A 27,187-nucleotide genomic window follows, 5' to 3' on the forward strand; every position below is an offset into this window, starting at 1 on the left:
GAAAGGATGACAGTGCTCAGCCCGCAGAGAACTAGTTTTATTCAGTGGCATGGAGAACTGAAAAAAACAAAGCACAAAATGCTACCATATTTACAGTTACAATCAAACTGTACAATCAGATGGTTAGTATCAAGTTAGCATCCAGCATCTTTGTATTTTTTTAAGTCAAGTCATCAGTAGTAAAAACCAGTTAAGTTTTTAACCCTTTGCAGGATTGCTGAGGGGAGAGGCCAGGGAAAGAATCCATGGCAGAAAAGCCAGAGACCAGCCTTACAAATGAGAAATAGGAACACTTTTTCTACGCATAGCCTCTTTTTCTAGCCACCTGCTCCAGAGGAAAATGGGTGACAAGTCTGGAATACATGCTCAGCATAAATGGTGACTCAGATGAACAGCAGTTGGCAAAACTGAGGAGGGAGGGAGAGGTGGGGAGATGACAGCCTGGAGCAAGGGGAAGGGCCTGAGGCCCCCTCGCCAGGACTGCTGGGTACACACCCCACCTGACTGATGGCCACATCAGACCCCCTGGGACTGGACCCATCCCAACACAAAAAGCAAATAAATAAAAAATATATATTAACTCTCTTCGCAGGGAGCTGGGTGGTGAGGGGGAGAGAGGAACAGGGACCTGGTCCTTCGAAGAAGAGAGCCAATTCCAAGAAGGGGATAAAAATAGAACATGTCTCAGAGGCCACAGCAGGTCAGTGGGGTTTGTCTGGTCTCAGAGGAGGGCGAGTGGACCCTGGAACCCAGACTGGAGACCTGGGCTGGAGACAGCACGGGGCAGCCGTGCCAGCCCCATCTGTCCTCTTCCTCCCTGTCCCACCCACACAATAGCAAAGAAGCTCAACTTAACACATGACTGGCCTTCCCCAGCACGGGGCGGGCAGGGAAATGAAGCACTTTTGGGTCAGCGAACTGAGCAAACACCTGGGCTGCAGTGCATGGCCAGAGTCCAGGGAAAGGAGAGGGGCTGGGGTGGCCCGGCCGCCACCCAGGGGCATGGGTTCCCTTCAGAATGTGTTCATGCAGCATTTGGGGGTCTGGGGGCGCTGAGTCCTTCTGCCCCCTCTCCGGACAGGGCTTTTTCAGTTCCTGGAAGGGGCGGCACAGGCGGGGTGAGGAGTGCCCTCGGCCCTGCGCCCTCACCACACTGAGGCCTGCCCGGTGCGGCCCGCAGGGCTTGATGCCCTGGGTGCATGTGGCTTTGTCCTTTCCTTTTGGTGATGGCAAACGAGGGGCAGGTCCCCCAAGAGTCCCTTTCCTCCCAGAGGCACAGCAGATGGGAAACTGAGGAGAGGCTGGGAAAGCATCCTGGGAGGTCCTATCCTCTTTGGGGAGGGAAAGGGGAGTCAATTTCCAGCGTATAAAAAAAATTAATCCCTGAAGTCATGAAGAGTGGAGTTCCTTTTTTAAATTTCTTTTTTCCTCTTTTCTGAAAAACTTTGTCTTGGAGATGTTGGCCCCAGGGGTCCAAAGTGCAGTGAGGGGGATGGTGGGGGAGGGAGTTGGCACTAGATGGCCTTGGGTGGGGTGGGTGCCCCTCCCGGCAAGGCCCAGGCTCCTCAGATGGATGTTTCCTCGCTGCTGCAGGCAGGCAGGCAGGGGGAGCAGGGGCGGGATAAAGCACAAGACAGGAGTGGGAGCATGAGTGCAGCTGGGGAGCGTAAGGGAGCCTCAGGGTGTAGGAACCACCGGCCCAGGGTTAATGCAGGAAGTTAAAGAAGAGAAATCTGGAGAGGCAGGAAAGGAAAGTGACAGAAAAGGCAGACAGAGGGTTAGTCAGAGCAGAGGAGACAGTGGGAAGCTTTCACCAGAAGAAGGAAACAGAAAAGCAACCCCAGCTCCCCACCCTCCCTCACTTTGCCCGATGCTGGGCTGGGCTGACCCCACAGGGCGTCATGTTTGTGGGCATGTGGCCTGAAGGGACCTGGGCCACACTCTGCTGCCCACCTGAGCGGCCTGGGAGGCCTGGAGGCGGGGCCTCTGTGGGGCTGCACCCTGTCCCGCCCACCCAGCCACACTCACTCGGAGCCTGACGAGTCCTCATCCACCGTGCCTGCCTTGATGCTCATGGCGATGGGCATGACCCCGTTCAGCTGCTCCTGGAGGCTCTGCCGGGGTGGAGGGCGGGGAGGGGGCCCACCCCGGCTGCCCTCGCTGGCTGAGGAGCCCCGGGAAGACCCTGTGCCCTGCTCCAGGGGTAGCCGTAGGAGGCTGCTCTTCTCACTGATGGTGGGCAGACACTTCTTCTTGAGGATGCCTGTGGGCCAGAGGGCGGGTGCCATGAGGAGCAGGTGGAAGGAGCATGGGGCTGCCCTCGAGAGCCCTGCCAGCCACAGGCCAGTGTGAGGAGTGAGGTTGCTGATGGGGGAGCATGCAGCTGAGCATACCCCGCTCACCTTTGTGAGGTTGGGCAGAAGGGCCTGGAAGGGGACCCAGGGACCCCTCCCGAGGCAGGGCATCTCCATTCTCCCGCGGCCGCTCCTCAGAAGCCCCATTTCCACCACTGTCCTTTGCTGTGATCCCAAAGTCTCCTGGCCAGGGGGCCTTCCCGGACCCCAGGCCCCCATCTGGTGGAGAAAGGAAGTAGATGAGGCCCAGAGAAGACAGACGGCTAGGAGAGTCACCACCCTAGTCTTGCTTCCCAGGAATCCCAGCCCCTCTGCCCTCCCACTGCCCCCAAAGGCCACAACCCTGCGCTGACCCACCCTTGGGGGTACTGTGCAGGGGCAGTCTCTCCGCCCCAGGCCCCAGCAGGCTGTCCCAGCCCGGCTCTCCAGGGAAGGTGGCCTCCGCCTCTTCCTCCTCTTCTTCCTCCTCACTATCTGATGAGTGGGTAGAGGCATAGGAGCCACTCTGGTCATCTTCCAGGGACAGGTCACTGTCAGAGTCTGTGTCTGGATCTAGGAAGTGTGGGAGAGATCACAGGCAGCCCATCCGCCACTGCCCACCCTCAACAAAAGTTAGGCAGCTGTGCCTCCACCACCACTGGCCGTCAGGAGGTTCCGTCCTCACCATGCTGCTGGTCTTGACCTTCCAGGAATAGGCCACCAGGGTTCCCCAGGCCAGGGGGCCCTTGGCCAGGGTTCAGTGTGGACTCCTCCCTAAGAAGACAAGACATGCTGGAGGCATCAGCCTGGCCCCTCACCCGGTGTCCCATTCTCTTCTCTGTTCTGGGTTTTCCAGTTCCTTCCCCATGTTCCTCACTGCTTCCACTTCAAGCTGCCACCGTGTCGGCCATGGTGTGTGCTACGCAACTCCTAGCAGCCTGGCCTGGGTCTAGCATGCCCGGTGCCCTTCTCCCCTCCCCAACTGTCCCATCACCAGAGCTCACCTCAGCAAGAAGGGGATGTAGCTGGGCTGACTCTTGCCCGAGCGGCTGGCGCTGTGCAGAGAGCCTGCTGAGTCTCCGTAGGGCTGGTAAAGCCTTCCATCTGCATAGGGGCTGGGGCAGTTGTAGGACTAGGCAGGGAACAGGGAGGTCAGTACATGGGTGAGCCGGAAGGGGTGGCCCCGGGAAAGCGGAGGGGCCGAGGGAGCTTGCCCTAAGTTCTCCCCGCCACATGCCCAGGACTGAAGAGAGAGGCCCCACATCTTTGCTGCCCCCATTTCAGGGCCTAGTAGTGTTGTAGCTCTGCCATAGCTGTGCCAGTTCTACGCACCCCAAGTGCCCCGGACTCGGCTGTATAAGGGTCTGCTGGCAAAAGATGGCACCAGGAATTATCTCCTGAGAGCATTCTGGGAGGCACAGAAGATTTACCAAGAGGCACAAGGGATTCTCAGGTGTGGGGCATTTATGACCTGATTACCTGTCTTGGCTACTCCCTCATCTATTCTAAGCTCTGCTCCCATCCCTCCCAAGTCAAAAATCCCCCTCCCCGACCCCAGGCCCCTTCTTCCCAGGCCACACATACCATTTCACCACCCCTTCCTCCTTCCAGGAAAGGATATAAAGATGGAGAAAAAGTGGGACAAAAGCACAGCCTTTGTCCCTCCTGCCTCTTCCCCCTCAACTCCCCATGACCCCTTCACCTCCCTGACCCCGGCTCCCTCACCGAGGTCAGAGTGGACTTGGTGGTCAGAGCAGGGTCAGGGCTGGGCTTGCGGCTGCAGGCAAACTTGAGTGCTTTCCGGACCTCCTTGCTAAGCACCACATAGGAGAGGAAGATGAAGGGGCCCTGACAGGCAAGAAGCAGCAAGTGTCTAAGTGCTTATTAAGGCACTTCATACCCAAGCTTCCCACCTACAATTCCACCGGCCTCCCACAGGGCATGGGTCGGACCAGGTACCTGGATGCAATTGGAAGCAGCAAAGAGGTAGTGGAAGAGGAGGGTGTCACTGTTGACAGACAGCAGTGCCAGTAGCCACGTGGCGCTCAGCAGCAGGAGGACAGCGAAGGAGGGCCGCAGGCCCAAGCTGGGGAGGGGGCGGGCTGTGAGTCTGGCCGTGAGGCCTCCCGTGCCGATGCCCGTCCACTGCCACGGCACCCACACCCCATACTCACACAGGGCCTTTCTTCTCAAAGCCCTGCCGCTGGGCAGCACAGGACGCCCGGGCCGCCAGGATGTACAGGAAGACACTCATCTAGCAGGGGAGGGGGACGTGTGAGGGGGACCATCAGGGAACAGACAGCTTCCACCCCACCCTATGGAGGCCTCAGCAATTCCCAAAGGGGATCCTGAGGTCACACTCAGCCTGCTCGCCCCCAGCCGCTTTCCAGCACTTACCGAGACAGCAAAGGCCACGGGGCCAGCAAAACTCCAGATGAGCGTATCGTAGATGGAGAGCCAGCAGAAGTCAGGGTTCCCATAGCCTTCTGGGTCCAGGCCCACGGCTAGACCTGGTGACAGCAGCGGGGAAGGGGTGATCAGGGACTTGGAAATCAGTCAGGCGGTCAAGTGGGCTCCTAGGGCCAGGTGCAGGGGATGAAGGCTTCTGCCCACCATATGTCCATGCCGTCCTCTCCAGGATGGGGGACCCTGTCCCTGAGTCGGGGTGTCAATAGCTGAGTTAAATCAGAGGGATACTTGTGGAGAACCTGGCCTGGGCATAGGGATGTGGGCCTCTGGGCCTGGGCTGGGAGTGGGAGAAGGTGGCATGAAGATGGACTTAGGCCCTAGGGATGTAGAACCTCAAGGCCCGGGATCGGGGGTGCGGGTACCTGTGATGAAGGCGGGCACACCCCAGCCTAGCATGTAGTAGAAGCGCATGGGGCCGGCATTGACGTCGCGCACCTCGGTGAGCGCCCGGTACAGGTGCAAGGCCTCCAGCAGAGCCCAGGAAAAGGTGCAGAGGTACAGGAAGTGCAGCAGGATGGCGATGACTGTGCAGGCAAACTGAGGGCCCAGGCCGCGCCCAGTCAGTGACCAAGGCACACCCAGAGTGTGGGTCCTGCTCTCGCCAGACAGGGGAGGAGAGCCTGGGTGTTGGGAGGTGCTTCAGGGGGAGTCTGGGCCAGAGGAAGGTACCTCTAGGGTGCTGGGGAAGTAAGGGGGAGCTAGAGAGGGGGAAACTGGGGGCCAGGCACTAGGCTGGCTCAGTCACTACTGCAGGAGCAGGGATTGAGGGGGCTGCTGGGGAGGACGCGTATGGGAGCCTGAGAGGGCTGGGCACTGGGGAAGGTTTCTGCGTGAGGAGGAACATCTTACAGGGAGGTCAGCCTGGTTGATTCCCAAGAGGAAGACCAGCTGAGCTAGGCCCAGGGCGGCAGTCAGGTTCCGTTGGATGCCGTGCTGGTTGGAGCGCAGGGCACGCAGAATAGTGAGGAAGAGGAAAGTGAGCAGTAGGGCAGCCAAGGTGACCCCTAGGGCCACATAGGTCAGCGTCTTCAGTGGCAGGATCTCCCCATTCTGCAGGGTGGGTGGCAGAGAGCCAGAGGGCTTAGGAAGGGCAGGGCCTGAGCACCTAGTCCAGTGCCCTTGGCTCCCACCCCCAGCTCTGCAGCTACCCCTGGTGGGTCCAACCTCCCGCCTGGACACGTCCATGAGCACAGCGAAGCTCGTCATGTGGTTGCACTGGCAGCTGACGTGGCTCTCGTTGCGGAAGACGACTTCGCAGCCTCGGGCTGACCAGCCACCTGTGCCACTGACCCTGCGTGAGGGAGGCAGGGTCAGGAGACAAGAAGGGTGGGGTGCCCAGGGGCCTGAGCTCTCCGCCCAAAGCCTTGGGGGCAGGGCAGTGCAGGCTTACAGGATCGAATGGTTCCAGAAGACACAGATGGGCTTCGTCCGCTCCTCCGTCTCCAGCAGCCGGAACTGCACCGTGACTGGCTTGTCCAAAGCACGGGGCAGAAGCTCCTCATCGTCATGGACGCTGATGCTCACCACGGGCGTGTTGATGACAGGGCGTTTGGGAACTCTGGCGCGGGGCAGGTGGGCACACAGTCACCACGGTAGTCGCGTGACTGGAGGACGCCCCAATCACTCTGAGATGCCCCCAACCCCTGGGCCCTCTCTGTGCCTCACCCACCCGACCTGTCTCCCCCCGACTCGTCTCCCCAGCCGCTCACCTCAGGCTGCGCTTGTCTGGGTCGTAGTTATGGGGCAGTAGCCCAGCCAGGGTGCGGTAGATGATGACACTGGCCACCGCCTCACCCTGACTCAGCTCCGGGTGCCGCCGCTGACGCCGTGCCAGCTCCTCTGGCTCCTGGGCCTCTCCAAGGCCCGCAGGCCTGACCATGGGGGGCGTTTCTGGGATGGGGACACTGTCCACTCAGCTGGGTCCTGCGTAGATGCCCTGGCCTGGCCCCTGACCCACCCCTTGGCCCCCACTGACCTCTGAAGACGGACTCAGGCAGAATGACCGTTGTCTCAAGGTCCGGGGGCCGCTCCCCTCTCAGCGCCTCGTAGCGGGGCAGCTTGGCCCCAGCGAAGTTCCCCTTGTCCAGGCGAACTACAGAGATGACTAGGGAGAGGTCACAGGTCAGACCCCCGGTGAGGTGGGCAGGCCCCTGGCACGGCCGCCCTTACCAGAGACTCTCCCTGGACCCTCCCACCCTGGCAGCAGCCTCACCAATGTTGGGCGTGACGATGGTGAAGGGGCTTAGGTAGGTGTGCCGCATGTTCTGGGCCAGGGCACTGGCATAGGCCTCATAGTGCTGGAGCAGCCAGGCGGTGCCACCCTCTGTCTGCTGGATCAGCTCCCAGTGCCGCTTGTTGGCTGCATCCAGGAGGGCGCTGCCCACCTGCAGCAGATTCTGGGGGAGGGCACGGTCTCGGTGGGCTGTGCCTGAAGCCTCAGTCCTCGTCCCCAGCACCAGGCCCCAGCCTGTACCTAGACCAGCCTTGGCTCGCCCCCCCACCATGCCCCTCCCTCTAACCCTTCCTCCTTAGTCTCTAAGAGTTTCCCACACAGATGTTATTAGATGCTGGTTCCTCCCTGTCCTGGCACGATGGGCAGGGCCTCTCCTCCGAGAAGCCTGATCAGACCAGGCCCCAGTACAAACGTTATTTTCTATGGGCGCCTTGCTATGAGAAGGGTTGGGAAGAGGTGCTCTAAGTTACCCATATGCTGGGCCATGGCTCAGAGGGTCTCATGGGGGCCTCATGCCGGCTGAGAGCTCCCCAAAGGCAGGGGTGGGGAGTGCCCCCCATTTTGCCCCCAGGTGGCCAGGAGCAGGCTCACTCACCGTGACCTCCACCCACCCAGCCATTCCTGCCCCCTCCAAGCCCCACCTCGGTGAAGTGCACATCCTGTGTGGCGGACAACCCGAAGCCTCGCTGGGTGCTCTCGTGGGCCAGTAGCCGAGCGGCCAGCTGGTAGGCCACCTTGACGTCACTGCCGAAGTAGCCAGCCGTGTGTTGGGTAGCGTTACGCAGAAGCAGGGCCAGCCGCTGGGAGCGCCCCGAGTCCAGGCCTGACTCGTTTCGCTGCAGCCGCTCAGCCTGGGACCAAGATAGGCTGGGGGGTCAGCACAGGAGTGAGGTACCCAGAGAGTAGAACTGGAACTCTAGAGTAAAAGGACTCAGGAAAGGGGAGAAATGGCCTCCAGGTGGGGGCCCTGGGAGACAGGAGCTGGAATTCCAGAGTCCCCTTTCTCAAAGCTGGGGAGGCAGGCAGGTCATACTGGGCCAGGGCAGGGGGCAGGGGTAAGGAGATGGAGATGAGAAGTTCCACTTACAAAGCCCTTCAGCTCTGAGAAGGTGACTGATGTGCAGTTGAAGAGGTTTGGGGGGAGCCACCCTCTGTGCTCGTCACAGTGGCGCACAGCAGTCCCTGGGGGAAGGCAGCCAGGAGGGCAGGCCTCAGGGGGAGACACAGGAGGCTGCCGAGACCTGGCTGAGTTCTGCTGGGGGGCAGCCCCTCATGGACCAGAGGCAGGAGACAACCAAACAAGGGCCCTGCCATCCTGTACTGCAGGTGAAAACAGGGAGACGCGTGTGGAGAACACCAGAGCCAACACCTCTGTAGGATCAGCCCAAAAAAGGGCTACAGGGGCACACGTGGTCCTGCAGTACACGTGGTCCTGCGGCACATGTGGTCCCTTTGAGCCCCCAGACGTGGCTGTCCCTCTCCAGCCACCACCTTGAGCTCCCTGCCACTCACTCTCTACTTCTGAACTCTGGTCATCGTCAATCCAAGGACCAGCGCCAGCCCCCATCCTGCGGCTGGGTCGCCTGGGACAGCACCTCACCTCCCCTACTCCCCAGACCATCTTTCTAGTGGCATAACTCCAGCACTAGGTGGTGAGCTGAGGACGGGAACCCTGTGTGACTCATCTTTGAATCTCTAGCACCCAGCCCTGTGCCATGCACACTGCAGGTTTTTTAGCACTTTTGTTAAGAGTCCAAGATATAGGCACCTTTCATTTAGGCAACCTTGGGAGCAGGGGAACAGTGAGCCAAGGAAGCATGGGATATGGAGTCCCAGGACCTGGAGGCTGGAAAGTGGGGTCCTATGATCAGTAGCCAGGGGCTCCCCACCCTCACCCCACTGATGAAAGGCCAAGTCCTCAGTCTCACATTCTGGGCCTCCAGCACCTACCAAAGGAGCCTTTGGGGCAGGGGGCAGCAGCAGGCAGCCCGAAGCGGGTACGGGGCCACCAGATCCCAGCCTCGATGGCCCGTGGGCAGCTGTCATAATTCACTGCAGGGAAGCACACACCGTCACTCAGGAGCAACTGTCCCCCTACAGCTCTGGCCAGGCTCCCCAGCCCTCCCTGTGCAGCCTCAGGCCTGCAACCAGCCCCTGCTCCTGGCCTCCCTGGGACACCAGGGCCTGGCACACAGCAGGGAAGGCCACCCATCTACCGCAAGAGCCCTACCTTCACAGCCGTTGGTGGTGACCTCAGCAAAAGGGTTGTCACAGCGATCACACTGGCGCCCAATGACACCTGGCTTGCATGGACACTGGCCATCCTCAGGGTCACAGACTCGGGACAGAGAGCCCGTGGGGTAGCAGTCACACAGCAGGCAGGCGGGGCTGCCAGGGGGCCGGTAGTGGTTCTCCTGGGAGGGGAGAGGGAGGATGGGGTCACTGGCTCAGGCTCTTTTCCCTGGATGCTCATGGATCCTTCACTGTGGCCCCTCTGGAGAGAGGCTCCCTGACCTCAGGTCCCCACCAAGAACGGTACATTCAAAATATGTAACAACTGGTAATGTTTTGGAGTTTAATCCATCAATGAGACACCAATCAGAACAGGCTGCAAACAACCAGTATAGCTGACCCAGAGCTCACTGGTTAAGTATAGGTCCTGGACGCCCCACACCCCAGACACACGAGGACAAACAGCCCCTTGCCCGCCCTAGTGGAGCAAAGGCACATAAGCCCTCAGCTCTCTGCAGAGTCTTCCTTCATTGTCCCCCCCAAGGGCCCAGGAGGTACAGAACAGAGGCCAAGGCAGCTGCTATGGAGGCCTAGGCCGGGGCTGTCACCTTGCAGTGGCACTCGCCGCTTGTCTTGTTGCAATCCGGATCGAAGCCTTTGCTGACGTCACAGTTGCATGGGCCGCATGTGGGGTGTCCCCACCAGCCTCGGGGGCAAGGCTGGTCAATCCTGCAGAGGAGGACCAGGCAGACATGGGCTCCCTCTGCCACCCGTCTGGTGTAGCCATGTGTGGCCCTTCCGAGCCTGGCTGTGGCTCAGCCAGGTTCTCAGTGCTCTGAGGGACACAGCAGACACAGGCAGTGCCACTGGGACCTGCTGCTGCCTGCAATGGTCCACTTACCTGGTCTCACAGTATGGCCCAAGGTAATTTGGGGGACACTCGCAGATATAGCCATGGGGGTCACTGGGCTTTCGGGTACACACGGACTGATGCTCACATGGGTTCAGGTCACACACGTTAGTACAGTTGTCACCATAGTAACCTGGGACCAGAAGGACAGGAGAGGCTCAATCCCCACCTTCCCCTAGCACTTTCTTCAAACCTGCCTTCATCCATCCCCTTCTATCCTGAGCAGCTATACCAGCTGGCTCTGGCTTTGTAGTGCAGGAGAGGCTCAGAGAGGTGATGTGACTAGCCCCAGGTCACACGGCAGAGCCAGAGTGAACCGTCGCTGCCCCGCACTTGCTAACCTGCCCCATTTCCCTGGATCCCTGGCATACCTGGATCGCAGCTGCAGGAATAGCTGTCCCAGTCGTCACTGCAATAGCTGTTGGCAGGACATGGGTTCGAGTCACAGGGGTCTGGCAGGCTACAGCCTGGCTCCACATTGATGCTTTCCCCACGGCTGGGATCCAGACTGCTAATACCCTCGGACGTCTCGCTTACCCGAACACCCTGGGATGGACAAGGTAGTGTTGGCCCTTTGTGGAGCGGGCCTCCAGCCTCCAGCTATTGGAGATGAGAAGGCAGGGCAGGAGGCTTACCTGCAAACAGCCCCGGAAGCCACGGGCCACACCACTGGCCGGCCCAGGCACTCCCCCAACGGTAATGTTGCTCAGGTGTAGCCCATGCAGCCGGGGGCCCAGGTTGCCCTCTGCCCGCTGCTGCCCATAGTCGAAGGACAGGATGGCGTGGCCGGGGCCCCCACTGGCTCCCAGTGCCAGCTGTGCATGGTGCCAGTCGCCATCATTGGCCCGGCCTGGCTCCAGCCGGAGAGACGAGGCCTGGAGTCCGGTGCCCTCCACACTCAGCACCACGTGGCCCTCCTGAAGCTGGCACCAGAAGAAAAGAGGGTCAGCAGACTGCCTTAATGGGCTCTTCTTCCAGCCCACTGTCCTCCTTCCTGGACCACCAAACCCATCCTGCTGCCCAGCTGAGGCCAGAGAGGAAAAGGTATTATTTCCCTTGGGCCCAAGAGATGGCAGCAGTGATCCACCAAACGAACCTAGCTGCCTTTCTTTCCAGGGAAAGGCCCCGCCCAGCCATCTTTGACCAACCATGGCCAGGGCCCGCCTGCCCCACCCCTCTCTGCATCACCTGCAGGGTGATGGTGCTGCGGCCCCTGGTGACAGCCTGCAGCAGGACGCCGTCGGCCTGGCGTGTGCGGAACATGAGGCTGAGGTGCCAGGGCTGAGAGATGGGCAGCGAGAGGCCATGCCAGGCCACCAGGCTGCTGCCCAGGAAGCGCTGCGGGTTGGCCATTTCTGGGGAGACAGATAAAGGCAGACTCTGAGAGGCGGAGCACCCAAGTGCCCCAGGGGGTATGATGCTCAGCAGGGGCGGCTCCCTGGGAGGCAGGGCACTGTCCCTCCTAGTGCCCACTCTCCACGGCAGCCCCGCCCCCCAGAGCATTCACCTGCCCTGGGCCCGCACCACACTGTGCCCAGGCCTGCCTCTGACTGGGCCCTTTGTCTCCCGTGCTACCCTCTCAAGGCTCTGCCCAGACACGCTTTTCTACCCACAGCCCAGCTCAGCTGGGCCCTGCCCAGTGCCTGCCCGGACCCTGCCAGTGTTCCCAGCAGTGCTGACAGCTCCCAGGCCCCGACCTCTGAGGGCTGCCCCCTACCCTGGGCACAGCTCTTGCCCCCGAAGCCCAGAGGGCACTCGCAGCTGAAGGCATCCCACTGGTTCACACAGGTGCCCCCATTGTGGCAAGTGTTGCTGTCACACACGTTCTTCTTGGCAGAGCAGCCTAGAGTGGAGAGAAGGGCGCTCAGGTGGAGGCTCCCAACAGAAAACCTGTGGCAGTGGCTGGAGGGGGCTCTGAGACCCGCCACGTGCAGGGGTCCCCGCAGCAGGCACACCCCTCCTCTGCGTAGGGCCCCTGGCCTCGCCCCTACCCCAGCCCCCATACCGGGCACGGTGCCGTTGTTGGCAATGAAGTCGGCCATGTCGACATGGCGGCTGTCCACCTGCAGGTTCCTCATGCAGCCCACGAAGTGCCGGGTTCGGACAGGGAAGCTCTCAGGCAGGTCAGGCACCCCGCCCAGCAGCAGGGGCCCTGTCAGGTCCAGAGACCTGGGGGGGGCGAAAATGGCTGCGACATGAGGGAGAGTGGGGTGCTTCCGGCTCTTCCTCCTCCCTGAGCCCTGCCGCCAGGCCAGGAGCCCAAGGGGCCCTGCAGAGCAGCCAGGGGAAGGGGAGCCTCAACCCGGAGCTGCTCTCATCTGATACCCGCCCCTCCCCAGACCGCTGCACGAGGCCCGGCTCTAGTCCCCCAGTCTTGCCCGCTCCCGCCTCCCACCCCAGCCCCCACAGAGCGCTAAGCAGGGGCAGAGGGAAGCAAGGCGAGGGATGACCCCCGTCTGAACTGGTCCCCATTTCAGGGCCCCCAAAGGCCCCCCTACAACCCTCCCTCCCTGACTGGCCCACACCTCACCGCAGCCCCAGCCCTCTCCCCTGCTTACTTCTTGCTGCCACCCTGGGTGCCCTGGGCAGCGCAGGAGTAGTTGCCCAGCACAGCTCCGAAGCGCAGGGCCACCCCTGTGTCACAGCCATCCACGGTCACCACAGCCACCTTCTGCTCGGATGGGCCCTGCGGGAGCCCTGTCTGACCCAACAGCGGCTGTGGACAGGGAAGGGCGGAGATGGGAAAGAGTGGGCAAGAGCCAATCAGGTCACGGGCCAGGCACTAACTCACCCCCTGTGTGTACACCCTCCCCCACATATACAAACACACATGCACACTGATGTGTGCTCACAGGACTTACGCACTTTACCTTCCTCAGCGTCTACTCAAGTTTCTGCCTACTAGAACAGGAAGGATCTACACCACCCAGCGGAATGGGAATGCCCAGCAAGATGGTAAGTTCCACCCCTCCCTTCCCCCATCTCAGCCAGAAGTGCCATGACCAGCCCCTGGGGAGGCAGCGCCACCCAGGTCTAGGTGAGCTCCTGAGCCAACGACAGAACCCTCCAGCTCCTTGACCGCCTCCCACACCCACCTTATTGTAGTACTTCAGCTGCACTGTGTGCCACTGGCCGTCACTGACCCCTCCGGACACGAACGGGGACACGGTGGTGGTCGACTCCCCTGGGGAAAGGACCCAGGTGAGCTGGGACACCAGATGAGGGCTGGGAATGGGGAGGGGATGCTCATGGTTGGGCTGGGCCCAGATCTGGCTGGGAGAGTGTGTGCCTTGGGGTCAAGGGCTGAGAGACACGGGGCCTCTAGGAGATGGGCAAGGACATGGGGCAAGCGGGATCACCTGCAGAGAAGGTGAGCTGGACCTGCTCCTGGATCACCTCGAGGGCCACAAAGTCATGCTTCTCGTTGAAGCGCCCATTGTACAACAGCAGCCCATCACGCTCCTTGGTGGCAAACCTGAGTAGGAGTGGGCGATGGGGGCACGCAATGGGGCACCCACCTGGATGCCAGCACCCCAGCCACCTAACCAGCCCTGATCCTACTCAGGACTCTCCAGAGGGCTGACTCCTTGGCCGAGGCTATGGGCCATGTGGCTAGAATGTGGAAGATGAGCCCAAACCAGGACCAGAAGCAGAACCTTGGCATCCTAGCTCCCACCGTTGAGGGTGGGGTGGGAGGAGCGTAGACGGCCCTGGTGGGTGAAGGAGGCCTGCTGGCCAACTGCACAGGCAATTCCAAGTGCAGACCTGGCTCTGCCAACAACCTCTTCTGGGCACTTTTGCTGCCTGACTTCCCACCTCGTCCGCAGAACAGGAGGCACCAGACTCCCCCCCCGGCCCCTACCCCCAGCACCCAGGAACTCACGAGAGGGCCAGGGTGAAGTGGAAGCGCTGGCGTAGGCCCCGGAAGGTGATGAAGGAGCGGGCGGGGAAGCTGCGCGTGGTCACCTGGCAGAAGGGCTTCTCAAAGTCTCCGGATGGGCAGTCGCACTTGAAGCCGCCCACCAGCAGGTTGACACAGGTGCCCCCATTCTTGCAGACACCCGGGGTGCAACGGCCTGAGCGGGCACTCACCTCACAGTGCTCACCTGGGCAAGAGGTAAGGCAGGTGAGCACCAAGTGCCTGGAGAACTGGGACTCTTTTGCATCGAGTGATCCCTCCGTGGTCTCCTGTGACCCCCATAATACCCCCAAACTCTCCCAGGCATCCCCACTTCCTCTCATGTGCAAACTCAGCCATTCTGTGCTGTGCGTGGCGCACTGGGCTGTTCTCACCACAATCCCATATACGGCTGTCCTGCGAGTTCCCTGAGGCTCCCAGTCCCTTCCATAGCCCTCTTTGGACCTCGAGAGCACAGGTCCACAAGGTCGCTGATTATAAGGGCCAGGTCCTAGCAGCCTTTGGCATCAGGGCTACCACGCAAGCTTAGGGGTGTTCCGGCCCCTTCAGGGGTGAATGCGCATGGAGGGAAGGGCCTGCAGGACAGCATGAGGGCTGCTGCCAACCCCTGCTTCCTCCCTCCCTCCCACTGCTGCTTTTGTCCCTGTCAGGCACCAAGATCAGTTTCCCTCCCTGGGGATAAGACCAGGCTTCCACTTGGATTTGTCGGAGTTATGGGATGGTGTGGGCAGGAAGCTGGGGACTTTCCAGAAACGGGGCAGGGAACTCCCACCCTGAGCCCTGGGGTCCAGACTGAGGACCTCTGTGCACTTGGGAGATGCTGACAGAGTAGGGAACTGAGCCCTGGGAGCAGACCAGGATTCAATGGAGGAGATGAAAATTCCAACAATATCAGATGGAAAAATCCACCCTTTTCTCTCCCTCCCCATTCCCAGATTCTAGAGATAGGTTCTCAGCTCCAGTGCCTAGTGACAGGCTCTAGTTTCCATGGAAACTGTTGTTCGCCTACTCTAAGCACCCCCCTACCCCATCCTCCTGGACAAAGACTTCCCTCCCCTCCCCCAAGCCCACCCCTCTGCTCCCCACCCGCCCCTCCACCCACAGTAGCAGCTGAGAGGAGTCAAGTCTGGCAAGTTCTGGGCAGGAAGATGCAGCAGGGGTGGCAGTGGGGCTTGCCTACCACTGCTGGCAGAGCCAGTGGGCATAGCTCTGGAGGAGAGGGAGCAAGCCCTAAGGCATCTGGGAAGGAAGGGCCCATGGAGGAGAGAAGGGGATGTCCTGAGGAAAAGCAGGAGCCTGCAGGGAGCACAGGAGCACAAAGCAGAGGCAGTGAGCATCCCAGGGAGAGGCTTGGGACAGGATGTGTAAGGACCCCTGGAAACAGGCCAACAGGGAGGCCTCTTGGTCAGGACGCTGTTTTACACACCTGGGCAAGGGTGGGGCTATTCTGTTCAGGGTCACACACAGGTGCGATAATCTGAAAACCACTATCCCCATACCCAAACCCTCCAGTTTCCCCAGCTCTTCTGTGCCTTCCCCTCAATACCTAGGGAAAAAAGCACTTGCTGCAGCTCAGAAAGGTAACTCACTCACCAGTGGGGAGAGATCAGGTACTAGGCCCAGCCGCATCTCTAATCCAGATGAGACCTGGAGCAAGTCACCTGATCTCAGCGTTCCCTTAAATCACAGCCAACACTTCCTACAGGCCAGGTCTTTACCCGTATTAAATCAGTCCTCACAACCACCTTATCATGTGAATAGATTCATCATCCACTTAAAAAATACTAAGGCACAGAGAGGTTAAGTAACTTGCCCAAGGTCACCCAGCTAGTATTGTCAAAGCTGGGATACAAATGCAAGCCGCTTGGCTCTAGAGCTGACCTCAGTTACACCACCTGGGGGTGGGGGCTGGGTAGGTGGCCGAGAAGAAGGGGTCCCCTCTCTGCCTTCCTCAATAGGTGGTTGTGAAAGAGCAAGTGGGACTTGTGAATGGCCAGTGTACCCTGTACCTTACTCTGGAAAAGAACGAGGCCACCCCTGTCCTTAGCCTGATTGTGCTGGCACCGCGGTGCTAGCCCCCCAGAGCCGCCCCCAGGGGTCCCCCCTCCCTCGGTGAGGGCTCACCGGTGTAGCCATCGCGGCAGAGGCAGGTGTAGCCGCCTTCACGGCTGCGGCAGCGGCCGTGGGAGCCGCAGGGCCGCGAGTAGCAGAGGTCCACCTCCGTCTCGCAGTAGTCGCCCGTGAAGCCAGGCGGGCAGCGGCAGCGCAGCCCCCCGACTGGGTGAATGGGCCGGAAGAGCACGGAGGAGGAGGCGATGAAGGGCGCGGAGGAGTCGAAGCGCAGCACCGACACGCAGCGCATGTAGTTCTCGCAGGGCTCGCGCAGGCAGATGTTGTCGTCGAAGGGCAGCACGCGCTGCGCCGAGATGGCCGTGAGCAGACTGCGGTTGAGGTACAGGCGCTCCTGCAGGTCCTCAGAAGGCAGGAAGGGAGGCCCGCCCCCGGGCCCTGGCGGCTGGCCCACCGACAGGCTCACATTGAGGATGTGGCCGCCTGGGGCGTCCGTATCCCGCTGCACGTTGAAGACCACCACGTGGTCTGGGGGTGTGGCCAGCGTGGCGGCCACGGCCTGGATGAAGAGACCCAGTAGGGGCGACAGGAAGCGCTCAGGCGACATGTCCTCCAGGCGCAGCGTGATGCTGTGCGTGAGCATCTCGTCGGTAATGATGGTGACGCGCAGTGCGCACTGAGCGGTCACACTGTGCACGCCATCTGCGGAGAGGTGAGACGGTCAGCACCTGGGGAGGGCAGGGTTGCCAAGCCATAGACCTGGCCCCGGGCAGGAGCAGCCGGAGGAGGGAATGAGTGCGGGCTGAAATCCCGCCTGCACACTCTTGCATTGCCTAGTTGCCAACAAAGGGTCCTCTTTTCTAATTGGCATAAAGGTGCCCTAGGAGTTATGTGTAGCTCACCTGAGGGAGAGTCAATCCATGACGGCTCAGCCCGCATGGGCACTTAAGGGGATTGATTTTCAGAACTTCTTATTGCATACTTCCCAGAAACCCTCTGTTGTGAAGCACGGACACATCTTTTAATATTTGTGCACCTTTCCCTGCCCAAGCCACAGGTCCTGCTCCCTTATACCAGACCAGGTGCCTTCCCGCACAAGAATCTTATTTCGCCTTTTTCTTACCTTCCTACAGGGCCCAGAGCACCATGAGAGACCCACAGATATAATCCTTCTGCCCCCTCAGCCTCTATTTCTCAACACTACCATAACTCTGACCCTGGCCACGTTCCCCCTCCCCCACTGCAGTAGAGAATGGAGGGTGAACTGGGTCAGTGGGCCACCCAGTCCCCCTCCCACTGAGCCCCACGGCTGCTTGGGCTCAGGCCCGCTATCCCCATGGCAACGCCCCACACAAAGCATTCTTCCCGCCCAACTCTCTGGGCTGCAGAGGGTAGCCTGGGGGGCCCCACCCCAGGAAATCCAGCTGAGCCACCTTACCAGTGGTAGCACCACCCACTGGCCTGATGCTGTGGCGTTCTGGGGGTCAGAGATGGAAGGGCCTGGGCAGCTCTCCACCCTGAGCCCCAGACAAGAGCCCCAGTGGGCTGACCTCTCCTCCGGCCCTAGGGCCTCTGGCTACTCATCGCCCACTTGGCTAACCGCATTATAGCCGAGTGCCTGCCACACCCCCAGGCCACACACTCACCTATAAACAGCTAAGTACTAACACTCTGGCTTCTGACTCCACCTACACACCCTAAGCCCCGAAATACCATATACACCTGAATGCACAAATACATGGCAATGGATTTTATTTAGCTCAAAATGAAAGCTGGAGGCCAAGGGGAGAGGGAAATGGCTTGGCAGGGCTATAAAGGATATTCATCTTTTTTATTTACTACAATGTCCTACGCATAGTAGGTGTTCAGTAAGATGTTCATGAGAATTTATTTGGTCTCCATAATGAAGAAAGGGCCTTTAAAACACAGCAGGAGGGGCCCGGGTAGCTATTAAAAAGGACACCCTAGCAGGAATGGGACAGGAGTTGGTATTTCAGGGGGGGGGTGGGAGTAGGAAAGGGATCTGGGAACAGATCCTGCTTCTGTGTCACAGCGACTTGTGGCTAACTGCACTGGCGGCTGGGAAGGCTAAAGCCAGACACCCATCTCAGCCGTGTCCTCGGCCCACTGACACCTGCCCTCCAGCCGCATTGCTTGAGAATGCAAGGCCCGCCTGCTCTCACCAGCAAGCCTGTTTGTCATCACTCACTTGCTCCTCTTTCTCTTGACTTGCTGCTACTGAACAAGCTGTTCCTTCCTACCTGGCCTATCCAGACACCAGCCCACGGCCCTCCTGGTTTTCTAACCCGCTCTAAACTCACCTTTTCCAGGAAGCCTGCCCAGATTTATGACCTCAGGCTCTACTGTTCTCCCTCTTTCAGACCCCCCTGCACTTAGTTATGGAGCTGGCACAGGGCTCTTGTGTACCTGGTGCCGTTATTCCTTGGTGGGATAGTCCCTCCGGGCAGAATGCAGCCCAAGAATCCACACAGAGTACTTCTAACTAATCAGGGAGGGGAGGGGGCAGTCAAGAGAAACCTCACCACCACTCAGCCCTGGGAACAAGCACTCCTCCCTATGTCCCCCCTCCGTCATCCCAGGCTCCGCCTGCGCCCCTTGCCCAGTGTGTCTCTGTTGCTTCCCATCTGGTCCACCATCTGTGGCCACCTGCCCCCTCCGCTATTTTCCCCCATCCCAGCAGTCAACCTACTGCTCTCTGCTGCTTCTTTGTTCCTCTCTCCTGCCTTGACCTGGGTCACCCCTCAGGTGCAAAAGGTAACGGTGGAAACAGGGGTGGGGGGTTGCATTACCTGAGCCATCCTCCTGGAAAGAAAAGGGGTGGGATGGGCCCTGACTCCAGGAAACGCCACCTGTGTCTAGAACCCAACCTGCCGCACCTGGAAAAGTGCCAAGTCCCAGACTGTGGCAGAATCAGACTCCAAGCCCCTCTTCCCCTGGCAGATGTGCCAGTGGGAGTTGTAGGCCTGGAGGGGGTCTGCCACTCTGGGGAATGACCAGGACATGGACAGGAGCTCCTGTGTGTCCTAGCAGGGTAAGGAAGAGGCAAGGAGAATTCAGGCTTCAGGGGAGCCATCCGGCCCAAGCTGGGGCAGCTGCAGCCACAGGGAACAAGAGAGGGGGAAATCAGAGAGGCATAAACACAGAGACCAAACAGGGGCAGACAAAGGCCCAGGAAAAGAGCCAGCAGTGGAGAAAGTGGGAAAGCAGGAGAGAGTCACACAGGAGATGGGGAGAGGGCAATGGAGGGGGCCGTGCAGAAGGGCCCCCAGGGGCAGAGGCGGGAAAGAAAGAAGAGACAAAGAACAAGAGAAGGAAAACAAAGGGGCAGTAGGAGTCAATCCCCCTCACCCCAGCCTCCCTGAACTTTGGGGTTGCCGTGGTGACTGCCTCCAAGGGTCAGGGCTGAGGGGAGAGGGTGGGGCTAGGGCTGGAGGGTCAGCCGAGGCCTCCCCCTCTATTCTAGGGGAGCTGAGGTCTGGGGCTCTGCTCTGGTAGGAGCACGAAGGCTGGGTGGGGCCCCTGCCCATCCCTCCATCACCTAGGGCGGACTGGGGATGGACAGGAGGGAGAGGCCCTTCCTCTCCACTCCTTCCCCCTGCCTCCCAGCACAGAGAAGGACAAGATAGGGGAGCTCCAGCTCCCACTTACTCCTCCTGGAGAGGAACTGAGGCTTCAAGATGCACAGAGCCTTGTCCGTGACCTCTAAAAGCTCATGTGCCCTGGCTCTGATGGCCACCTGAGGAGTGGGGAGGGGAGTCATGAGTCCCCGGAAGGACCATGAGTGGAGGGGGTGGGGAGCTGAAGCCACACCCTGTGTCTTGCACGCCTCTCACTCCCATCCTGGCCCAGACTCCCCAGGGTGGAAGTGAGGCCCGGCAGGCTCTTCTCTTTCTCCCCTCCCTGATGTGTCTGGAGTGAGGGTACCCTGACCCACCCATCCCCAGGGCACAGCTAACAGTGAGCCCTCATGAGGGTCCCAGTTGTTCCCAGGCTTGGGGAAGGGCTTCAGCAACCTGGGGCTGGCCCCCTCCTTGCTGCTGCTGCTGCTGCCCACTCCCTGCAGCTGACAGAAGAGACAGGATGTCGTCCCCACCCCAACTCTCCTCCCCCAGCCCTTCTGTCCAGGGAGTCTGCAGGCTGAGCGCTTGGCCAAGCAGCTGGAATGCCCGGCCTAGGTCCCGGCCAGGCTCCCATGCCCCAGGATTCTGTTCTCTCACCACTGGATCAGGGGGCTGTGCCCTCAGAGGCCACCAATCCCCTGGCCCATTGCGGTCCCCACACCCCATCCCCTGAGCCCAGGCTCTCACGGCCTGCGGGGAAGGCCTGGCGTCTGAGAACAGCCAGCCCGTGGGGCAGCAAGGGGACCCAGAAGGCTGCAGCCTGCCCCGGGGTTGCAGCCCCTCCCCCAAGCCGGACCCCGAACCACAACCTCTGACAGTGGGGTCTGTTTGGACAGAGACAATGAGCTGTGGCCTCACTTCCTGTGGGAGCTCTGAAGGGGGAGCCGGGCCAGGCTCTTTCTGCCTGGAGGGAAAAGAATGTCCTAGACAAAGTCCCCCTCAGCCGGTCTGCGGCTCAGCCGGGAGCCAGAAGGGGCCCGACTGCAGGGTCCTGACCCCGAAGTGGCAACCCTGTGCCCCCCGGCCTCAGCTCTGTCAGAGGCTGTATGAGATCACAGGGAGACCCCGGTGGGCGGGCGTGAAGGGGCGCTGAACCGCCGGCTCGCCTCTCCTGGCCACGGTCCTCTCCATCCCTCCCCCAGCTCTCCCGGACCCCAGTCTTCCACGCGCCTTTTTTCACAATTCTTGGCAGCCGTCACCAGGGCAGCCTCACAACGCTTCCCCACCACGTCACAGGCTGGTAGGCAGGGGGCGGCCAACCGAAGCAGCCAGGTCTTGCAGCCCGGGGCAGCGGGCAGGGCCAGCACAGCTGCCAGGATGTCTAGGGCTCCTTCCCAAGCTGCTTCTCACCCCTCAACCGCCGGGCCAGTACCGGGGACAGAGGCGGGTCAGCAGTTCCGCCTTGAATGGCTCTCCAGGCCCTCCCCCACGGGCCACCCCCATCCCCATGTCACCTGGGCCCTTCCTTACCTGACACCAGCACGCTCATGATGGCCTCCAGAGGTCGGTTGTTGTCCAGTGCCCGACTCAGCCTCAGCTCGCCCGTGGACGCGTTGAGCAGGACCAGGCTGAGTTCGTTTCCCCGCTCGAAGCTGTAAGTCAGGCTGTCGGAGATGTCAGGGTCGTGGGCAGGCACCCGGCCGATGGCACCCCCGGGGAAGCTGCTCGAGCGGTTGGTGACGTAGTTGTTGAAAAGGATCTCAAAGTTGCCCAGCACCGGTGGGTTGTCATTGCGGTCAAGCAGGCGGACGTGCACTGTAGCCCGGCTCACCAGGGGAGCCGACGTGGCCTGGATGACCAGGATGTATTCAGGCCGGTCCTCGTAGTCCAAGTCCACCAGAGCGGTCAGCTCCCCAGAGAAGATGTCCAGCTGGAAGACCTCAGGGATGTTGCCCTCCACGATCTGGTACATGATCTGGGCATTAGTGCCTTCGTCAGGGTCTGTGGCTGTGACGCGGGCCACAGCCAGCCCAATGGGGCTGTTCTCTTCAACAAACACATCAAACTCATCCTGCTCAAAAACAGGTGGATTGTCGTTCACATCCAACACAGCGACCGTCACGTCCATGGGCGTGCGAGCTGGAGGCATCCCCTTGTCCACTGCATATGCCCGCAAGGCGTACTGGGCCACATTTTCACGATCCAGCCTCCGCAGTGTTCGCACAATGCCTGACGTGGACTCTACGATAAAGTCACCATCTCCATCATCGCCTCCTTGGAAGGTGTAGAAGACCCTGCCGTTAAGGCCAGAATCACGGTCAGTGGCCGAGATCTGCAGGACACTGGTGAAGGGGGGCACATCCTCATAGACACTGCCCTGGTAGGAGTCCCGCAGAAACTGAGGGGCATTGTCATTCACATCATTCACCAGGATCTCCAGGTAGGTGGTGTCAGACTTCTGGGGAATGCCATTGTCCCGGGCAGTGATAGCCAGGGTGTAGGACACCTGGTCCTCATAATCCAGCTCGGCCTGGGTGGTGACAGCACCTGTATCTGCATCGATGCGGAACTGAGGGATGCTGTCCTCCATAAAGTAGGTGATGCGGGCATTCTCACCTGTGTCCTCATCTGTGGCACTGATCAGCACCACCGTGGTGCCTGCTGGCCGGTCCTCATTAATATTCACCGTGTAGTGAGAGCTCTGAAACACGGGACGATGGGTGTTAGCGTCGGTGACGTTCACCACCACTTGTGCTGTGTCCTGTCGTGTGCCATCGGAGGCAATAACAGCCAGCACGTACTGCCGCTCCAGCTTGTAGTCCAGCGGCAGGGCGAGGGACACCAGCCCCCCCCCACTCTGGCTGGTGATGGAGAAGCGGTTTCGGGTGTTGCCGCTGGTGATCTGGTAGGTGATGACACTGTGGGCATCACGGTCCACGGCCGACACCGTCACCACGCTGGTGCCCACGGCCGCATCCTCGTTGAGCCGCACCGTGTACTCTGGTTGGGTAAAGGTCGGGTTATTGTCATTGACATCCAGGATGGTCACGCTGACACTGGCCGAGGCAGTGAGTGCTGGGGTACCATGGTCGCGGGCTTCTACTCCAAAGCTGTAGAAGTCAACCTCTTCCCGGTCCAGCTCAGCAGCCACGGAGATCCAGCCTGTGCCATTGTTGATGGTGAAGGGGAAGTCATGCCCGACCCCCGCAAGGCGGTATTCCAGGCGGGCATTGTCACCAGCATCAGCATCGATGGCCTGGACATGGAGAACCAGGTAGCCTAAGGGGACACTCTCCAGGACAGTAGCCTGGAAGGGGGTGCTGACGAAGATGGGAGCATTGTCATTGATATCCAGGACCTGCACTGTCACCAAGCCGGAGACGTTGGAGAGAGGGGGGCGGCCGCCATCCTGTGCTCGAACCCGTAGGGTGTATTCCTTGGTCGTCTCATAGTCAAGAGGGCTCACCACGTCCAGAGCCCCAGTCTGGGCATCTAAGTAAAACTGTCCCCGCGCGTTGCCACTCATGATGCTGTAATGCACCAGGGCATTGCTGCCCTTGTCTCTATCCGAGGCTGTGACCCGGAGTACCGGAGCTCCTGGGGTCACGTCCTCCCGCACCTGGACCACATAGCGCTTCTCGCTGAACTGGGGGGCATTGTCATTATCATCCTCCACAGACAGGAAAACAGCAGCTGTGGCACTCCGTGGACCGGGGTCCCGACCCTGATCACTTGCTTCCACTGTCAACTGGTAGGATTCCACCTCTTCCCGATCCACAGGGCCACGGGTTCGTATTACCCCAGAGCGAGGGTCAATCTCAAAGACCTCAGAGGGGCTGCCCCCAGGCCCCTCCAGCAGGCGGTACAGAATATTGGCATTGGGAGGGGCGTCACCATCTGTGGCTCTGACGGTGAGCACTTCATAGCCCACCTCCAGGTTCTCCCTGAGGCTCTCCTTGTACTCCTGCTGCTCAAAAACAGGGTCGTGATCATTGGTATCAGTCACCAAGATGGTGAGCGTGGCCAGGGCACTGCGTCGGGGCATGCCGTGATCCTGCGCCGTGACTCTGAAGACATGGGTGCTCTTGGTCTCACGATCCAGCTCCTCGGCTGTGGTTACTGCACCGGTGATTGGGTCCAGGGAGAAGAAATGGTTGGAGCGGCTATCGAAGAGGGCATCCATAGTGTACTCAAGCCGACCTGCCTCACCCTCATCTGGGTCGATGGCCCGCAGAGATGCCACAGGGGTACCTGCTGGCTGGTTCTCGGGCACTGTGGCCTGGTAGCTGGGGGGCTGAAACTGGGGGGCTGTATTCACATTCCTCTTCCGACGTCCACCCATGGACGCTTCTGCTGAGCTTTCCCCTGCCCTGAACCCTGGGGTCTGCACCAGCTTACAGGACTGGCATCTCAGCCGTGGGGCCTTTAAGCACAGGTGCTCATGGGGCAGGGCAAGTTTGCCCTGTGGGGAAAGGTGGCCTCCAACGCCCAGAAGACGACAGCTCCAGGGGCAGCCTTCGGGCGCTGGCGGCAAGGGGATGTGGGCCCCGGATTCTGGACACCAGACCCTCAGACCATCATGGTGGGGCACCAGATGGCCAGTCAGTTCCGTCCCCGCATCCCTGCAGCGGCTGGTGTAGAGCCAGAGGTTCGAGGATGAGGCTGGACAGAGCCAGCCCACGGGAGCGCAGGCCCCCGAGGAACCGCGTCCCCCAGGCCCCAGGGAACGACAGGGCCCCACCTGGTCTCCCAATAGTGGCGGCAGCAGGAGCAGTAGCAGCGGCAGTGGTGTTGGAAGTGGGGCGCGGGCCGCCGGGCTCCGCATCTCTCCCTCTTCCCGGCCGGCCGGGTCAACGGCGGCGGCGGCGGCTCCTCCTCCCGCTCCTGCCCGCCCCGCCGCGCCTCATGCCCAGGCCAGGGCGCCAGTCCCCGGGGGCCTGCTCCTTGATGCCTCACCGGAGCCCGGGCTCCCACCGTTCCCTGAGCCGGGCCCGCGCCCCGGTCACACCGACCACCACGGGCTGGCGCCGCGCCCACTGGCACACCCGGCTCTCGCCACCTGCGCCCGCGGACCCCGCGCGCCCTTGGCCCTGCCGGCCCCCAGATCCTCGGAGTGTTCCTCGCTCCCGCGAGATAGCCCACCTGCTCCCGCGGAGCTGCGCACCCGGACCCCGGCCCGGCCCCGGCCGCCCCCGACGGCCCAGCGCCGCCCGCTCGTGCCCCGCGTCCCCGCCGCTGCTGCTGCTGCTGTCGCCGCGGCCCCGGGCCCAGCCCCACGCTCCCTCGCCTCCCAGGCGGGCGGGCGAGCTCTGCAGAGCAGCGGCAGCGGCGGCGGCGGCGGCGGCGGCGGCGGCAGCAGCGGCGGCTCATTACCATAGACCTGCTCGCGCCGCCGCCGCCTTAAAGTGGCGACGCCAGCCGCACCGAAGGAGGTGGGCCCCACCCAGCGCCGTCCTCCGCACCAGTGCTGCAGAATTCAAGCAGTCCAGACCCCCTTCCCCCACCCCAATCCCACCCCAGGCCTGACCCTGGGCCGATGCCACATTCCTACAACAGTCTAGAGAGGAATTAACAATCAGAAGCCAGACAGCAAATGATAATAATGGTGGCAGTACCCTAAGTATGTTTAGAGGTTTTCAAAACCTTCTGAAGGGCTCTCGGAGGCCAAGTGCCCACGTCACGCCACCCAACAAGGCTGGACGCCGCTGGCTGCTGATAGGAGCCCTTGCTGCTGTCCCCTCCACAGGTCTGGGTCAGACTGAGCTAAAACGGCCCTGTTCAATAGTATAAAGCCTCCCCCATATGCCCGAGAGACACCCCACTTCCCTGCAAACACACAGTGAGGTCCTGAGCCCACACCTCCCCAGACCCCTCAGCAAAGTTGTGATCTAATCAGGCTGCCCCCTTGGGGTCCAGCTGCAGCATACAGTACAGAATGACCTCAGCCTCAGCTTGGATGACACCTGGGCTTTCCAGGGGGAGGTAAGCTGGGAATGTCAGAGCAAAAGCCAGCTGGTATAAACATGCTAATATTAGCAGGTTCTGAGGTCCAGAGAGGGTGAAACTTGTACAGGGTCACAAGGTTGGATAGGGGTGGAGCCAGTTTTAACTCAGGCTTCCTGGGTCCTAGACCAGTGATTCTCACTGCCCCATAGGGCCTCTTGTCTGGAGACATGACCTCTTGCCCCCTGTCTCCTTCTCCATCAACGTCCAGCTGCCACTCCCCTCCTTCTACCCACAGCTTTGTGACAGCAAACAGCCCTGCCCAGTGCATGGGGCTCGGGGGGCCTCTTCACAGAGCAGGCCTTCAGACTGGACGTGCCACTTGAAGGGGTGTGGGAGATTCCGGGGCTCCTGGAGGAGGTCAAGGCATGGAAGCTGGACCTTGAAGAAGAGCCAGGCAAGGGAGGGGGAGGATGATTCAAAGGGACTTTCGTCTCTCATACCCCAACCAGGAATCCAGGGCCAACTGTGTGAGCAGCGAGGGGCTGGGACTGGTGGTCTGAGGCCTGGCCTGTGGAGGAAGCCAGGGCTTTTCCAGTCCCAGCCCACTACCCTCTAGCTGGGTGGCCTTGGTCAAATGCTTGTGCCTCAATTTCCTTTTGTAAAATGAGGGGATCGAATAAGCTCAATAATTTCAACAATTAATTTAACAGTGGAATCCTTTTTTCAATGAAATCTAAAGTAGAAGCCCAGAATATAAAGCAGATAGAAGTAGTGCTGCTGGGTTGAAGTGGGCGTCAGGTCTCGCCACATCCCCACTGCTCCCCAAGGAGCACACCTCTGGGCCCCCTGTGGAGCTTGAGGGTCTGGAGGAACCCAGTTTGAAAAGCATGGGGCCAGATGCTGTCTTCCAACACGGCACTCTGGTCACAGCAGTGTCACTCTCAGTGGGTCACAGCAGGAGAGCTGTGAATCCCCTCTCAGAGGCCCCAGCCCAGGGAACTTCCGTGTGACCACAGAGTGATGCCAAGAATGAGAAATCAGCTTTCTTCTTTCTCCCCAGGGAAAAGGAAAGGAGATGAGCTTTGGCGACAGCAAGAGGGATTCGGGTTAGACTAGACTCCTGGCAATGGTAGTGGACTGGATGAGGAGAAGGAAGTGGGCGGGGGACCCACGACTCAGGGAAGTGCCCTCTTCTCTGACTGAAGATGAACAAGGCCAAGGGCAGCTCCAGACACAGAAGGATGCCTTAAGTGCCCTCCCTGGGGCTCTGCCTCTCCGGACTCCCTTTGACTCTGTGGTTTGGGAGGATCTAGGGGCTGCGTAGGCATTTTGCTCTTCACCTAATAGCCATGTGGCGCGGAGAATGCTCGGAAATTATACCATCTGTTAATTATCCTTTGAATTGGGGTTGGGTAATGAGACTCATTTCTGCTGCAGGCCCAAGCCAACGCAGGCAGAAACTGCAGCCCTCCATTCATCTCTCTCCCTTTGTAC

At 60.5% G+C, this 27,187-nt stretch overlaps 1 protein-coding gene across 2 annotated transcripts; it reads right to left on the bottom strand.

Moving 5' to 3' along the window:
- Nucleotides 1–1,160: 1,160 nt before the first annotated feature.
- CELSR2 (cadherin EGF LAG seven-pass G-type receptor 2) lies at nucleotides 1,161–24,572 on the bottom strand (the record flags this gene model as incomplete). 2 transcript variants are annotated; one of them, XM_082667679.1, is made up of 34 exons in its annotated part: nucleotides 1,161–1,587; nucleotides 2,029–2,263; nucleotides 2,403–2,573; nucleotides 2,712–2,906; nucleotides 3,019–3,107; nucleotides 3,338–3,465; nucleotides 4,059–4,181; nucleotides 4,293–4,419; nucleotides 4,508–4,587; nucleotides 4,731–4,843; nucleotides 5,165–5,339; nucleotides 5,652–5,852; nucleotides 5,967–6,093; nucleotides 6,193–6,360; nucleotides 6,512–6,692; nucleotides 6,778–6,906; nucleotides 7,015–7,198; nucleotides 7,677–7,886; nucleotides 8,123–8,217; nucleotides 8,986–9,087; nucleotides 9,266–9,449; nucleotides 9,876–9,996; nucleotides 10,169–10,310; nucleotides 10,549–10,723; nucleotides 10,813–11,100; nucleotides 11,366–11,532; nucleotides 11,895–12,020; nucleotides 12,183–12,346; nucleotides 12,736–12,893; nucleotides 13,273–13,361; nucleotides 13,537–13,652; nucleotides 14,061–14,283; nucleotides 16,221–16,868; nucleotides 21,278–24,572. In XM_082667679.1, 34 exons carry the CDS (start codon nucleotides 24,570–24,572, stop codon nucleotides 1,566–1,568), a joined length of 8,751 nt encoding a protein of 2,916 aa, XP_082523805.1. In that variant the 3' UTR covers nucleotides 1,161–1,565. The 2 variants fall into 2 exon arrangements, with proteins under 2 accessions (XP_082523805.1, XP_082523806.1); XM_082667680.1 differs by having other exon boundaries at nucleotides 1,161–1,733.
- Between the last annotated feature and the right edge of the window lie 2,615 nt (nucleotides 24,573–27,187).

Source organism: Grampus griseus, assembly GCF_964374135.1.
Source record: "Grampus griseus genome assembly, chromosome: 1".
Taxonomy (NCBI): Eukaryota; Metazoa; Chordata; class Mammalia; order Artiodactyla; family Delphinidae; genus Grampus; species Grampus griseus.